The sequence below is a fragment of the Gavialis gangeticus genome, unplaced genomic scaffold (genome assembly GCF_001723915.1).
Source record: "Gavialis gangeticus isolate Ggan-Ray unplaced genomic scaffold, GavGan_comp1, whole genome shotgun sequence".
Classification (NCBI taxonomy): Eukaryota; Metazoa; Chordata; order Crocodylia; family Gavialidae; genus Gavialis; species Gavialis gangeticus.
In genome coordinates, this window is record NW_017728995.1 from 57708 (window position 1) to 74538 (window position 16831).

Here is a 16831-nt window from a genome sequence, read left to right on the forward strand (position 1 = left end):
TGCATGTGTAGATACACCTGGTATGGAGCAATTGTACTTCCTCCTCAGCTGATTTAAAAAAAAAGTGGCCTTGATTCAGAAGTTATAAAATTGGCCTAGTGGCAGGGTAGCAGATAACACTGCTTCATAAATCTCTGTGGAAGTTGACATGCAATCCCCTCCAACTTGGCTTCTAACAAGTAAGAGCCTAAACTAAAAGGGGTTTCCAAAAGTAAGGAGGGAGGGGAATGTTATCCGTTATCTGTCAAATACTTGAAGCTATTTAGTTGACTTGCACATTCTCTCAAAACTTAAATGCTCTCTCTTGAAACTTTGCCTCTAAAAAATATAATTTGACCACTAAAGCATAACTTGAATTTGTCTAGTAATATTTCAGGTCTCCTTGCCATTTTCTTCATAATTTGGTGCATCTTCTGGAAACGCTTACATTTTATTAAACCAAGAAGCCATCTACTGTGGTTCCTGATGTTCTGAATTCAACACAGTCTTAAGTACTCATTCCATGTGTGAACTAGAGCATAAAACATTTTAAACTAGATAATTCAATCTGAATGCATTTCATACAATAGATCTTAAATTCTTGTAGAAGCTGGAATTTTGATAACTGAGCAAATTGCTGTCTTAGGAAGTGTTTATTTTGGGAGGGGGGCAGGGGAGAGAATTGAAGTAAGGGAAGCAGTCCTACAGGATTGCTTTATTCTTAATAGGCTCTTGATAAATAACCCTGGGCTCTTTTACCACCTTACAAGTGATACAAAGATAACATCAGAAATGAGTCCACTGTATTTGAAGTTCAGAATGCTGCCTACCTTTCTGGAACTAAAAGCAGTACTTAAATACTTAAATAGCTAAACTTTTCTATTTTGCTTCAGCTGAAGCTGAAAATGAAGAGAAAACACTGGAAGTTATGACATTCGGGTTCCCAAGTCTTGCTACCTGTTGAGAATCAAAATTGCCTAAAAAATCCTTCGTAGGCTACAAACAGATATTGCACTTGCCCTGGGATAAACCATTTTATCCCAGAACAAAGGGCACCTATACACATGCTGGACATCTGCTCCGACGTGTGCTAATTGGCACATGTCAGAGCAGACTTGATTATAGGCAGTCCTCAACTTAGAACATTTTGAGTTGCACCGTTTCACAATTACATTTATAGACCGACACCCTGTTTCAATTCTGATGTCAGTTTCGACTTTACAATGCTTGATCCAGTGTTTGCTGCCGGGGCGTCACAAGTTTGCTGTGTCGCCCATCTCCCTGGAGAACATCTGTCCAAACTTCCTTGGACACTTTCTTTAAGAAAGCAGCCAAGACTCCGGAAAAACCTGCAGCCAAGACTCCTGAGAAGACTCCAGCCAAGAACCCTTCAAAAAGTCCAACCAAGAGCCTTTCATAAAGTCCAGCAAAGTCGCATCAAAGAAGTCCTTCCAAATCAATATGATTGCTATTTACAATATAAATACATTAATGTAGCTAGATTACTCATCTATAATTGATTTGAGTACAAAATTTTGGAGTATTTTTGGTGAATATAGGGTATCAGGCCTTGATTCAGTAACGAATCGTTTCTTCTGATAAGTTGGTTCAGAGTTGCGATCTTTTGACTTACGACACAATTGGCTCCTGAAAACAGGGTCTTAAGTCCAAGGACTGCCTGTAATAGTCTACTGGAGTATGTTGAGGAGCTCCAGCTGCCTCTGTGTCATGTCTATTCAGTGTTCCTATGCTTCAAAATGGTGGAGGGGGCACTTGAACTAAAAGCTTGCCATTTTGAAGTGTGGGATGCTGAATACATATGGTGCTGTAGGCACTTTAATTAGAGCAGCTGTAGTCTCTTAGAGCTGCTCTAATTAAAGTGCCCATCCCTCCACCCTGGAGCATGTGTATAGATGCCCAAAAAGAGCAGTCACTCAGCTGTCCATGCCCATTGTCCTAGGATAAATTCTAAAAAGGCTCTCATGATAAGGAGGTCTAAGAGTTTGTCCTGGGGCACTGCAAAGTACGTCTGAACAGTTGTCCCAGGGTTACGTAACTGATTAAATGGCCAAAAAGCAGCAGTGCATTCAGCATCTTTCTAAACCCTGATTAGAGTGGTGTGTGTACATACCTACCCTGGGATATTTCTGTCCTGGGACAAACACAGGCACAACCTGTCCAATAACAAATGTGGTATACAAGTGGGGAGAGATTCATTAGAAATGTCCATACCATTATGGAAGAAACTTTCAAGTAGGACTTGGAGGCAGAATGGAAAAGGTTTACTGGAAATGCCCAGCTTGTGATTTGAGAAAAATTTCACAACTACCTGAAGAAATTCTAAAATGGGAATTTTTGAAGCCTACTAACTATTTCTCTCTCTTCCCTTTTCAGGAGGGGACCAGGGGCTACTAAACACTTTCTTCAGCAGCTGGGCAACAACAGATATCAGCAAGCATCTACCGTTTATTTATAACTTGAGCAGCATTTCTATATACTCATACCTCCCAGCATTTAAAGTGTAAGTTCAAAATATTTAAATATATATTTTTAGCTACTCTATGGGCCAAACTTTATAGAGCTTCCTATGTAGTTAATCTCTTGCTGTACATAACTTCATTCACTAAAACCAATTCAAAATGGCAATTCAGGGCCTAGGCCAGTTAAGAGACCTGATGGCAAATGCTCTCTTAGAGCCTGGTTACCACTATTACTCTGGCGCATATAAAATCCTATAAAAGAATCATGCCTGTAATTTACACTAAGATCAGAGCAGAGATAAGCAACTAGTCCTTGACAGTTGTTGGAGGTAGCAGCTATGACAGCATCTTGTAACTAGGAGGTAGAAGAGCAGAAAATAAAACTTGCATATAGCAAGTTGCTGCAAGATCACTCTAGACTCACAACATTAAAACTCCTATAGCTTTGACATTTCCTAATTTAGAGCTGTAGAATTTCTGTTCCTTGTTAGCATCTCTGGTCCAAGCCCTTAACCAACAAACCTTGTTTTGAACAATTTAATTAACTGATCTTAGAATAAATCAAAATAAATATAACTGGCATTTACAAGGTTCAGTCTTCTAATGTTGCCTCTCTCAATGGCAGCAACTCTGTCCCGTGAGTTAGAAGTTCCTGTCAACTGTCCTTATACTGAGAGCACAGCTTTTTACCTCTTGTATTGGTGGTCATATTGCTCTACCTATGAGCATTCTTTGGCTGAACTCCAACAGACTTCATCCAAAGTCGATATGGGCTCAGTTTGGTGATGACTTACCAAATCATGCTTGCCTTCCCCTCTGACTTCCATGTTCTCAAAACTAAGCAAGGTAGCTGAGGCTGACAGGTGTCTAGAGTATACCTTGACACTTTTTAAAGAAAGAAAAAAGCTGAACAAATCATGTTGCATTACCCTTGGTTAAATGGAAATGATCTGATTAGACATAGACTTCCTGCTCTAATCTTCACTCTACCTTGCATCAGTCTTCCCTGACCTGTAGGGACAGCTGCTTGGAAAACTGGCTTTTATTCTTCCTGCTATAGAAAATGATTGTGCCATTAAGGACACCTTCTCTCCAACTGTAACACAACTGGGAGCTGTTACTACCCTGCTTCTATTCTTGAACTAATTCTGTCACTGTATAATCTTCAAATGGTTACAAGCTATAATATAGCTAGACTATTGCTGCTAACTTCAGAAATAAGTGAAAAGCAATTGCATTTGATACCTAGATGACATCAGGTTATTAGAGACTAAAGCAGCAGTTCACATTAAGCAAGACCATTGCTGGCTCAGATTCCAGCTATGTCTTGTGATCAGAACATCTGAAATACTGGCAGTCTAAAATTGGAACACCTATTTTAAGAAGTATATGTAAGCCAGAGATTCTTACTTAAATAGTCAGTATTAAATGGTATTTGTTAAGCTAACAGTTATTGTGATGTGTATACCCTACTTGGCTTCTGATAGGTTGGTCATATGACAGTAAGGGTTTATAATTGACCTTTGTCAGCTGGATTTACTTGGCTCTTGACAACTTCCTTCTTACCAAGTTGGCTCTAACTGAGGCTTAACTGAAGCCTTCAAGAAAAAAGGGCTTCAGACAGTAAAAGTAACCCCACCCCCAGCACACACACACCATGCCTTACATCTGTGTGGAGTAAGTTACTACAGCAGGACATAAGAAATGGAACAGCTTCTTTAATGTTTGTTAGATGAGCTAAACTCATAGTAATCCAACTGAAATAAACCAAATTTTAAACCTACTGACATTAAGATCTTGTATTTCAGAGCTGTACAGCAAGGCCAAACTTCACACCTGTTTTACTAATCCCTTTTTCCAAAGGAAAATGCCAAATACAACAACATGCATGTTAAGATTCAAAAGACTGGGTTGGGGGGACCTGGCTCTTTAGGAAAAGAGTTCAGCCTGTGATGGTGACCAATTCAAGTGTACTTAATACAGATCTGTGGCAAATAGATAAAACCAAAGATAAGCTGACAAAATCCACAGAGTAGATTCTGAGAACAATTGGGGAAACAGTCTGCTAGCTTAATTATTGTAGAAGACCAGACTCACAAACATACAAACTATTCTTAAAATAGTGAGAATTCCTATGTAAAGCCAGAGTGACTTAAATGAACTCTTTTATATAAGGTATTCTCCACCTTAAATCAGGCCAAATTTAAGCTATTTTTGTTTGTTAAGCTTTAATTGAAAACAGATTGACACTTGGTATCTAATCAATAATGGAAGAAAAGTCAACCCTCAAGCACAAAAAATAGTCCTGGGTCAATTGAAATGCACGACAAGCTGAAACCAAACTTGTTCTCATACTGACCCTTTGACTTCTCACTCTGACACTTCTTAAAGGCTAAGAAGAAAATTCTTTAAAGCCTATCAAACATAAAACAAATTTGACCTTTTGCCATTTCTCTTTAAGCTGCTGTGTACTGGTAACAAGTATTATCTAAAATCTGCATGAAGGGGCATGGGCTTTCACACCACAGTAAAATCACACAGTAACTTTAAATAAAATGCAAGTAACTTAGCTCAAGTTATACTATGATGGTTCTCCAATTCGTATTATGGTGCAGACTTAGAAACATAGCTGTATTTATTGCAGAAAGATGACATTCAGACTCGAGGCAGCCTGCATCTACTGAACAAGCTGATTCCTAATAAGACAAGTAAAACTGATACTGAAAATAATACTAATATTCAAAGCAGTCACTAAAGCAGGCTAGTTTAGTGATAGAAATTCTCTAGTGTTCATAAAGAAGCTTTGAATCTGGAGATGATCTGAAGACTAGCTGAGCAGAAGTAGGGGACCATTCATATTTGCCAGAAGGAAAGTATCATTCAAGGCAGAAATCTCTCTAAAAATATTGAATAAGAATAGTTGCAATACAAAGAGTTCTGATAGCCATGTATTTGAAATGTTGCCAACTTCTCCTTGAGAGGTTTGTTGTTCTGATGCTGGCTGTCCAATCTGCTGTGGGAAGATTAAGTCCTTTCTTGATGCTTAAATTGAACACTGCATTTATGCAGAGGCAGAATCTTGAGAAATTGGATATTCTGACCAACTAGAAATTTCCTTTCTACAGGATCAAAGGCTAAGATGTTACCTTATCACTGATACTTGATATAGGCTAAGTTTTTGGTGCCTAGCTGTCTGGATTGGTGGGTCTATAGTGGAAACTTGTCAGTATCAAAACTTGTTCTGATTGCAACTGCTGCTTGAAACTGTTCTCTCCTGAGCTATCATGGACATCATACTACCAAGAGACTGAGGTTGCTGTAAGTACTGAAATGGCCCAAACAACTATGTCTTGGCTAGATTCAGTCTGAATAGTCTAATCACAATGTAGAACTGTATCTACATTATCCTATTGCATAGCGATGCTTTCAGTCCCAGTAAGCAGCTGCAGCTTCATAGCATTTAGTCCTTCTAAAGACCAACATGTCCTGTAGTTGCATTGCTTTAGACCCTTACAGAATCTACAAATTCCGACTTCTTTATTTGGCAGGTTTGGTGCAAATACTAAAGTAGTGCATTTCTTGGGAAGCATAAAACCATGGAACTACACCTATGACTCCAAAACAAAAAGCATAAGAGGAGATGCACATGATCCAACAATGGTTCACCCAGAATTCCTCAATATCTGGTGGGATATCTATATTACCAACGTCTTACCTCTATTAGAGCAGCATGGAGTTGTTAAAGAGACTACCACAGGTGTACACATGGTATGTCTTTTTATTCTTGTGCTTGGATACTTCTTTGTGTAAACAGCTTAAAATGTGAGGAGCTTCATGCTTCCTCCCCTTCCCTGCATCCCTACATTCCAAACTTAACACCCCCAGATCTTCCCCTAAAGTCTCCAGAATTTTGCAGAGCAACATTCCAACCTTATGGGACTTGAGAAAAGGTAGAACAAATGACGTGATCACATAAACCCCACTACTAGCATAATTGCCTGATTTACTCAATTTCCTTTTTCATAATTACTATGAACTGTAAAGAATTACTGAGGAAGTGGCTAGTGCTGTTGTAAAAACCACACTGATACTTTGCAAGCTGCATGTAGAGGCTTGGAGTCTCTAAGCTAAGCACTCATCTTCCATATCAAGCACTGGGAGACATGGTTTTTTAGGTTCAAGCCTCACAAAGGTTTCTTTAAATAACATTGACTCTAGTTCCTGATGCCAATCATTCTTAACTAGGAATCTTTGTAATACTAGGTAGTAGCAACAGAAACAGTCAGGGATACAGTTTCTAAAGAGCTGTAAATTGCTTAACTTGTAAAAAAAAAAAAAAAAAAAAAAAAAAAAAAAAAAAAAAAAAAAAAAAAAAAAAAAAAAAAAAGAATTCTCAGAAATGGTAATCTAAACTGTCTCTTGACTTATTCCAAAAATGTCAGCATCTTATATTAAAAAGTGACCAATGCTGTAAAAGTAATCTTTATCTTGGTTTATTCGTCATAGCTGAAGTTATGCTACCACAAAGAAAATAACTCTTCAAACCTTTCTTAACTTTATTTAAAATATTTAGTCTCCCGCATCATTCTACGTAGAACTGTTACAGAATAATGGGCCACAAATAAGACTTACTGCAAGAGTCCTATTTTCCATTGAAGGAATTTGGAAAAGCAGTACAGTATGCTGATGCAAAGTAGCACTTTGGGCTCTCTTTTCATAGCCAGCTGTTTTTATAAGAGAGGACTAAAATGAAAACAAAAATACAGCAGGGGCTTCTACATTAGAGGGTATCCCTTATCACTGCAATCATTAAAAATGTCATTCTTATAGCTGGTAAGAAGCTTAAATACTAGCAGAAACAAACCAGTAAAATAGCATGTCTCTTCTGGAGGGTCAGAGGGTAGATACACCTGTGTCCTCCCTGAAAGCAATTCATTTCTACAAAGTAACCTGCAGTTCAGAAACATTGTGTAAAGAGGAAGCTAGTATTCCTAAGCATGGCTGAAATATACCCTTGTATAGTAGGGAATTCTAAATATGGCAACGGTTGTCAGAGGGCAGGAGAATACTACATGGCTAGAAATGTAGCTTTTCAGGCTTCTATAGGACAAATTGCTCAAGTCTAGAAAACTGTTGCATGCATTGACACCCTTAGTCTCCACGATATGCACCCTGGATATTACTCTGCACTACTGTTCATCCCCTTCACAATCCCAAGCAAGCAGCTTGCAGTAGCTAGTATTACATCACCTGGCCACTAGGGGATGGGATGGCTAGTTCTCTATTTGAGCAAATGCCTACCCAGAGATGAAACTGAATCAGGAGAGCAGACACCTGACAAATATGCCAGTGTAATTGCTTCTTTTTCTAAAGGATAACTTAACCCCTGGTATAAGGCTGTGTCATGTGTCCACTCCATTTATTATGGATTGAACCAATTTCATTCTGTAGTAAACATCTTAGTGGAAGGTTTTAGGTTTAGCTGGAAGCAAATTCTTGATGTTTATTTTAGCTTTTGTGCATGGAGTTCTAACAGAATGCATGTGGTGCAGCTTCACAGCAACTCTAGTTAATACACAGAATATGAAGTAGTTTAAGTTCTCAACCTTTCTAAGCCCAAAGTTACTAATCTATTTCAGCTTTGCTTAACTCTTGTCCATCTTACACCTGTCTAATGAACTATTTGCAGCTATCGGGCTTGGTCTATACTCTGGCTTTCTCTTGTGGCTTCTGTAGAGAGGTATGAAGAACTTAAACCTAATCTTGATTATGTTCTTGCACATTTTTCCACTGACTTCTCAGTTTTTTGTTCATTATTTTGCTAGGGAAGTGTGTATAACTCCTTGCACTGACTTCTAAAGTGCTTGCTGCTTTGCATGAGAACATCTCATTGGTTCTCCTACCCAATGCCCCCTACTGCTTTTCTTAAGTTACGTAACCTACTCCTGTGCACCATACTTACTCTGCTCTCTTTCTAGGATGAGGTTACAGAGGCAGTGTCCCACATGTCAGTTTCAGCAACAGCATCATCACCTTCCTCACCACCGCCACAACCAACTGTATCTTCAGAAGAACGCAAAGAGAGGTGGGAACAAGGCCAGGCTGACTACATGGGAGCAGATTCTTTTGATAACATCAAGAAAAAACTTGACACCTACCTCCAGTAGAAACTTTTGTCTCCTCTAAACACAGACAGTACAAGGACTTGGTCCACAGCTATAGTAGCTAGAAAAGTGTTGAATATGGTCAGTTAAATTCACTAGTAGCTTGATATTTTTTTTTTTTTTTAAAAACTCCTTGGCTGAAAGCCTCTGCAGTACTACAGGTGAGAACTGAACAAAAACTATAAAGCAGAAATTGTTCTGCCACCTAATACTTGCCCAACTTTCAAGTCTTCCCTAATACATTTGCTGGATATACCTAGAGGGGGGGATGGGAGCAGGGCACTAAACTAGCTTGAAACTTCTTCCTTTAAACCTGTAGACCTGTGCTTTACCTCTAAAAGGTGGAATGGCATTACTCCTGTTTGCTTGTTATCTTGCACATGAGACCTTTTACAGGGCTGCTCAGAGGTTAAGGTGGCTGCCATTTTGCCTTATTCTAAATGTATTAGTATTACACTGTTGGCATACATGCAAATTTACTAGTAATGGCACGGCTTTGCCAGTTGCACCTTGCCCTGAAGATCTTGACCAGGTTACTGTGTATTATAGAATGCTTTTGTTCAGTTCTGTGTTGTTATGGGACTAGTAAATTAAAGTTTTACCTGTTACCTGTAATATTACACTTACTGCAAAATAAATACTCATGATGCATTTCTGGCTTTCCCAAACTCAATTGTGAGGCTCTCAACTGCAAGATAGTGCTGAAGCCTCATTAAATAACAGTAGCTCCTGTTTAAAAAATTCTCAATTTCTACCAAATATAAGGAGCCTGTAAATTTAATAGCAGATGTCTTCCTCTCAATTTTTGAGGAAATTGCAAGGAAATACTAAAATAGCTAACTGAAAAACCAATTCTCCAGTTCCTGGCTGTGATGGGCAACAGTAAAGAAATATGTTAGCTAGACTAAGAACAGATGAACCTTGGCATAGTTTGTCAGGCTAAATTCTAACTACATCAACTGGTATTAAGAGGTGGCTAATTAAGAGTACTCAAAAGTATTGCCTGGTCAATTTCCTGTGCAAAAATGACAGCAATACTCTGGGCAAAGTCACTTTTGTGTGGAGAAAAAGGGAACTATACAAAGTTAACTAGGAGAATGGGAACCTCCATCACTGAACTTGGTTGTGTTTTTATGGAGAAGCTGAATAAACATCTGTTTGAAATGGTTTAGAAATTATACTTGTACAGAAGGCTATTGAAGACTATTTTTGATATTCCTATGACTCTTAACATCTAGTGGTTATAGGGATATGGAGGGCAAGTCAGGTTTCAGATGTGAACCCAGAGAGCACACCAAGTCCCTCTCCAACATTCTACTTTTCCCCCTCCCCTGCAATGGCAAACAATTTTTCTCTGAGAAATCCTGTTAGAGACAAAGAGGTAGAAGCAAGAGAAAAGCTTATGTAAGCACACAAATATTTATTGATCTGTCACCATGTTTTGAAACCTATATATGCACATTACTACCAACAGCAGTTCCTGCTGCCATCCCAGTATTAACTGGCCTGACCATAGTGTCTAGGGCAGGCATAAAATTTCTTGTCCCAACAACTTGAGCAAAAGTGGCTAAAAGTATCTACCAAATTACAGTTTTTAATTCATATTTAATAAGCAATTTCACACAGATTCAAACCAATTAAACTAGTGGCATCATGGAGAGTGGGAGCTTTTGTATGGGCCCCAAACTACTAGCTGTATGTATGTTCATAAATGAGGTTTCCAATTCTCTGAAGTGGAAACATCTGACCAAGTTGCATGACTGTAAACTGGTCTTGGCTTGCTACAGAAACCTGGAGGGAAGGGGGAAGCTATCCATAACTTATTATTGTTTTATTATTACTATTATTATTATTATTATTAATAATAATAAAAAAAGCTCAGGGGACACATGTTAACTTTGCCCATCAATGCAAACACAGTCAGCCTTAAGGCATCAGTATTTAACTAATCTGTTTTGGTGACAGGAGTGTTGAGGGCTGCACTGTTAAAGAGTTAAGAGTTTTATGTTCATTTTATCTTTTCATATCAGCACCTAGGAACCCTTCTAGGCAATATTAACTTGTTCAGCCAATATATTTATTATAAACGTCAATATAAGTTCACAAAAATACCTCTGTGGGAAATGCATTGATTACTACCTTCCAATACAAAAAAATCCATACTGTTTCTAGGCTAAAATGTTTATTTAGCCTTTGGGTAGGAATAAGTCTCTTCCCCCCACCCCATTTCTTCCCCTTTTTTACTGTTAAAGAAAGGAAGCACTACTAAAACTCAGAGGGCTAGAACTATTTTTAGTAAATAAGGGAATAGTTTCATTAAGCAGAAAAGCTTTACATTGCTGCTCCAGAGACCTGAGGAAAAGAAACAAGTATTTTTTATTTTCTGCAATCAAAACTACTAACTGAAGTGCCCCCCACAGCACATCTATAAACATGCTGAGGTTCCAAGTTTATTTTTAAATCTGAAAATGATTTTTTTTTTATTTCTACTCCATCACTTTCCAAGTTCTCTAACGTTGCCTAGTTAAGTTGTCATCCTTGTGTATACTCACAGCAGCAGTCAAAAGACAGCTAGCTGTTACACTAAAAGTCAAACAGCATGTACACAGCCATAGTCTACTGACATGTCCACTTCTTGATTAGCCTGTTTGAGCAGAAAAATGTTGGAAGCATGCCATTTTACTTGTAATATGAGTACTCTCTTATTAGTCCTGGGTCCAGGTTTGTATCATGTTGCCAAATTATTGCCTGTGGCTGACCAACTGCTGTTGTTTTTCCAGTTTATAACAACATCTGCTTCAAATCTAGGTGTACATGATACCAAAATGAAATGGCAAATGATAGCCCTTCTGTGTTGGGGGACTGATTTCTTCTTGAAGTAGTCATGTTGGCTTATTGTTTTGTGATTCAAGGGGTGGAGTACTCTACTACAGCAGCAGCCTTTATACAAAAATATATCCTGGGACTTGTTCCTGGTGATGACAGCTATAGCTGTAGAGGCAGCACTTGGGAGAGGGGCCTCATTAAAGTCTTTTGAAACTAATTGTTGAAACTTGCACACGTTTTCTGTCTGTATGAGCTCATGCATATTCTTTCCAAAATTGGATACAGGTTCTGTTCCCTAATCATTGACATCAGTAAGAACTTCAAAATGGGAAAAAGCTAGTCAGCCAAAAGCTAATTTTAAGAGCCAATAAGATATGGGGGGAGGATGGGTTTTTACACTCCAGCCAAAAAGGAACAGACATTTGCAACTCATGCTTTCATTACCCAATTCTAGTGTACATGTCTTTACTTAAAGGTACACAGAAATACAAAGGCCTCATGCTTTTAGCTTCAACTCTTATTCCTCCTATGCATTAAGGGATGGGAGGGAGGGAGTCTTTTTTTTTTTTGAAGTATGCCACTCCATTCCCCTTCTGCCCAATCTTTTTTTCTATTTTGTTTCTTTCCCTATATCCCCTACCTTATCTTCTGCTGTACCATAAACAAAGGCTGTCCATGGCACTTGTACTACAAGCTGGCCAGCCCTGCATTAATGCATACTTGGGAGGGGATATCTGTGCATACATACACCAGCTGCATTAAGTCCCTCCTTTCGAATGCCATTCTGCATAGCAGGAGCCACAACTAATTCCATTCTGTGTTGGTTGGTAAAGGGCTCACTCAGTGAGGAGACTGCTTCAGGGAATGAAACTACTAGACCTTTCATAAGTTAGTGTCCAGAAAGCTGGTCATGATTCAGCCTTACAAGTTGTTTGGTTATCTTGCATCAGGGCAAGTTAAAAGGTTAAATGGTTGATCAGGCATGGCACCAGTTCATATGCAACTTAATGACTTGTACTTTTAAAAATTCACTTAGGAAAAGAAAGATACAGGTCTAATCAAAAATGGTTTTTCCATCCTATTAGACCACTATTGTTTTGATCCACACTTACTAAAGAAAACTTTATTCCAAAGGGGGACACACATACAGATCTTATGGTCCAATGTGAAGTTCAATGTATCGTTTATGCAGTATATACAAAAATATGTATACGTTGCTACATAGTAGCATAGGATTTAACTGGCATTATTGTCATCACACCTGCTAGTATTTTCTTGTTGACAATGCTGTAATTGACAGACTCTCTTTTGCCCAATAACTCAATTGTATCTAAATTTTTAAGTTCTTCCTGTCGCATCTCTAAAATGTGGCTTTTTCTATGACCACATAGAAAAACTGTCTTCCTAGCCCCATAAACATAGACTGGCCCAGTAAAGTCTATTAAAAATAAAGCTATTAAAAAAATAGTCTGTGTCTTCAACATATCAAGCCTATTCAGCAGGATTTGATCAAGTTCAAACACTCAGCCTCAAAACCCTCTTCAGCATTCTCCCTCTACAGTTACATATGTATCTTGTAATTGTATTCTCACCTAGCTCTTTCACTCATCTTTGTGGAGAAGATATCTGCTCTTAAGATTATATACGTCCATAAGGTTTGCCCTGAGGTATATCTGTTAGTGACTAGGTAAAAAGCAAGTACAGATTGCAGTTTTAGTTTAAAACCAGTCTATTTAGAATGATAGGCATAGGACTTTTATTGTCTTAGCTTAGTTCTTACAGTCTTCAGCCTCCCTCCCTATTGCTACTACACTTGCTTGTCATGAATTGCTTAATGTGCAACCTCCTAGAGCAAGTCTTGTTTTCTTATCTGTCAGAGTACTTAAGGCATTATGATCCTGTTTACAAAACTGGGGGGACAAGGAGAAATGGGACAACTCTGGGCACCAGGATAACAGAATTTAAGGAGTGAGAAAATTGTCATCTTAAATAGTATTCCTGTCATATCAGTGAATCAGCACAAGAAAAATATTAAAACTGACTAGTCTTGTTTTGTGGCTGAATACAAGTAAGGTCCTTTTAGATTTTCTTTTAAAAACCTGGACTATTCCTTTGGAAGGCATCATCAAAACTTGCAGTTGCTGTCCATTTACCCTTTAGAACACTAGCCAGCTATTGCTAAGTTGGAAGTAGAAAAAAAAAAACCATAATCATTTCCCTGCTGCTACAAACTTATCCTAAATTTCCCTGTTTTTCTTCTTGATTATGAATCTGATATAATTAGGCTGGGAGTTGGGTCAGTTGTCACAGAGGCTGTACAATGCCAGGGTTGGAAACAGCTAGGAAAAGGTAGGTGGGATTAAAACAGCATAATGACAAATCTTAGTGAGCATTTGGGGGGGAGGGGTTTGTTGGTTTAAAAAACAAAATTAAAGACAAAACTACTCATCTTCCATAAGTCAGTTTGTACTTAAATCAATACTCTATCTGCCATCTTCCAAATTATGCTGATTAGTAGGAGAATGTGTTGTGTTTGTAACCATTATAAAAGCAGCTTTTACTCACTTTTCCCCCCAAATACATAAGCACAGTACACATCACAAACAGAGATACTTTGTATATTGTCTGCAGCAAATATCTACACTGTAGGACAGTAAAAATTCTAAAGCACAGATGCTTAGGTAATAGCACTAGCACTAAACTAGTATTCAAGTACTCTTATCCAAATGTTCTATAAAAAAAAAGTGTGGATATACATTTAGAACTTCTATACACTTCTGAGAAATTTTATACAGAAATGCACAAAATTAGAGGGCTTTATACATAATATAATTCACTTCAGACAATTAGTTCCCTGCTACATCCATAAAGGAAGATACAGAAGCTGTCTTTCCATAAAAATGTTTTACTTACCATAAAAACCATGTAAAACTATATAGAATGATAGCCAGAAAATAATATAGAAATATTATTCTTAGAAGATTGTATCACCTTATTAGTTTTGCAATTATTATTGATCAGCTATCGGGGAGTGGGGGAGCGAACACTATTGGTTTGGTTTAAAGGACATGTTTATGTTCAGTCTATGTATTATTCACACTTCTTAATATTTATGTCTTTGGAAGAAGAGATGACCATATTTCTCAATGCCAGAAAAATACTAGTTGAATTTTCATTCTAAAAATCAAATACTTGCATACACAAAAGGCAGAGAAAGGCAAGTCATTACTATAATTCTGTTCCAAGTTGGGTTTTTTTGGTCCTTGTCAAACTATTTGTATAAACACAAGTTATAACATTTGGGAAGTGAAGGGAGCTTTACAAGAATGCAAAACACATTAAAAAGGGGAAATAAGCATCAACACAAACTGACCAGGAAAATTAAATTTCACTATTTGAGTTTACAGCCCTAGCAATGAACTTAGTAGCATAATTATAAACCCATGTGAAGTATATATTATGAACATGACTGCCATATCAAACTGTAACTTTGTTATTCACAAATAATTAACCAGCTATCCCAAAAATTATAAGTCAATTAGAGTCTTAATTTCATTAATTTTGGTTTGTTTCACTTCACTAGCAGTAGGCTTTTTAGTTGCAAAGGCTCCAGCAGCCAGTTTCCTCTTCTTGTTTTGGATGCTCAGCATATTTTCTTCCACTGAATTCTTCACAACAAACTGAAATAAATTGAAAAACCAGTTAAACACAGAGATTAAAAACAAACTAGAGGCCCATTGCCAAAATGGAATCAGGACACTCATGTAGATGCCCGAGTACAGGATTAGAAATAAAACATTGCAATCTTACTTTGAAGAACAAGGTAAAGCTAAAAGAAAAAAAAAAGTGCCGCACACATTCTAAGCTTTTATGGGGGAGGGGGAGAATCATTTTTCTTAGATTGTGATTTGTGTCCATTTTTGATCGTTGGGGGAAAAAAATCTTTTTGCTGCTGATAGCAGCACAGGATCTGCCTCCAATGGTCCTAAATAAGATCTTCATAGTTGACTTTGGAAAGAGACTTTGGCTGCTAAAGAACCAGATCAGCAGGAAGGAAAACAAGTGACATGTGGAAGGGCACTGCCTTTTCTGCCAAAAAATAAACAACATTATTGGTGGACTAGGCATCAACATATCCTGTGCCTAAAACTAGTAAGTTAGTTATGAAAAACGCTTATTCAATTTTACGTTTCAGTATGGACCCAAAAACATAGGGCGACATCTTTAAGCATTTAAAAAAATAGACAAATTATGTCAAATAATTTTAAATGAAAGTGTCATTAAGCAAAAGCCCCACATACTTCTATATCATAATCATAAAACTGTTCAGACGTAAGATCTTCCAGCTCACCTTGGTGATGACAACAGCTTGCTTCTGGCCAAGTCTATGACATCTGTCAAAACACTGGTCTTCTGCTGCAGGATTCCAAGCCTATAAAAGATGCACAATCAAGCTAGGCCTTGTCCCAAACAAGCAGTTTACAATTTGATTTTCCAGTCTAGCAAGACATATGTGAACTCAGTAAAAGTCATGTTATATCAGTCACAGACTATTATGAAAATGTAATTGAGGTTTTGAACTTAAAAAAGCCACCACACACACAACAGTTACTGCCAATAACTACTCTTAGGAAAATTCCTTTGTACATTCACCTCTACAGGATGTGGACTCCCACTTCCCTAGGCATCAGGTTACAAAACTGCCTTGAAAAGCCATGTTTGTTGTGGGTCCATTAAGAAACCTTATAGATAGGGCAATGCCATCACCTTAGCGTACGGATATGGACATCTCTCCCTTCCTAACTGCTGAGTCCCAAACATTGAGGAAGATGAGCTGTACATATAAATATGCAAAAGCAATTAAAAACAAAGATAACCAAGAATTACAACTTTTATCAAAAAGTGTTTTCATGGCACCATTGAGATGATGGTGGGCAAAGAGTTCTTCACTTAAAAAGGGACTGATGCACGGTTCACCCAAACAAATGAAAAAAGTATGCACCCAATTCTAAGTTGCTGAGAATTGTCCAAAACATTTTACCGATTGTATATTAGCTCTTAATTGAAGTGTTCCTTCAATTTTTAGATGTTTAGTTATTTAAAATGAGACAATGCTCTTCATATTAACTTAGGGATAAAGTGCCTGGTAATGGGATCATTTTAACCTCTCCTCCTATCAGTAACCTTTTGGATTTTTCTAGAAAGTTTGTTTTTTTACAAAGAAAATAAAAAATTAGTCTCTTGCCATTGAGAGTAAGAAAACAAATGTCCTTGGGTGGCAAATGTCTCCTGGAAAGGAGCACACAGGGGATACTCCAACATGGTTGAAAATCTGAGAATACCTAAGCATGGAGCTGGGATGGAACTTGTAACTTTGTCCGT

General features: G+C 37.8%; 2 protein-coding genes across 3 annotated transcripts in view; one reads left to right on the top strand and one right to left on the bottom strand.

Moving 5' to 3' along the window:
• The window catches only part of GYG1 (glycogenin 1), a 28475-nt gene extending 18677 nt beyond the window's left edge, over positions 1–9798 (top strand). The window contains exons 5-7 of the mRNA XM_019503114.1: positions 2374–2500; positions 6008–6227; positions 8438–9798. Coding sequence (XP_019358659.1) covers positions 2374–2500; positions 6008–6227; positions 8438–8626 — 536 coding nt within the window. The 3' untranslated portion in view covers positions 8627–9798. The remainder of the gene's footprint in view (positions 1–2373; positions 2501–6007; positions 6228–8437) is intronic.
• Positions 4434–16831, bottom strand: part of HLTF (helicase like transcription factor) — a 62856-nt gene continuing 50458 nt past the window's right edge. Inside the window, exons 24-26 of one of the 2 annotated variants that reach the window (XR_002094993.1) lie at positions 15801–15881; positions 14815–15129; positions 4434–4444 (exon numbers count right to left, since the gene is read on the bottom strand). Coding sequence is in view for 1 of the 2 variants with exons in the window: in XM_019503113.1 (XP_019358658.1) it covers positions 14977–15129; positions 15801–15881 (234 nt within the window). In the remaining variant the exon portion in view is untranslated. Of the gene's footprint in view, positions 4445–14051; positions 15130–15800; positions 15882–16831 lie in introns of those variants that run through there. The other variant, XM_019503113.1, reaches the window with a different exon arrangement.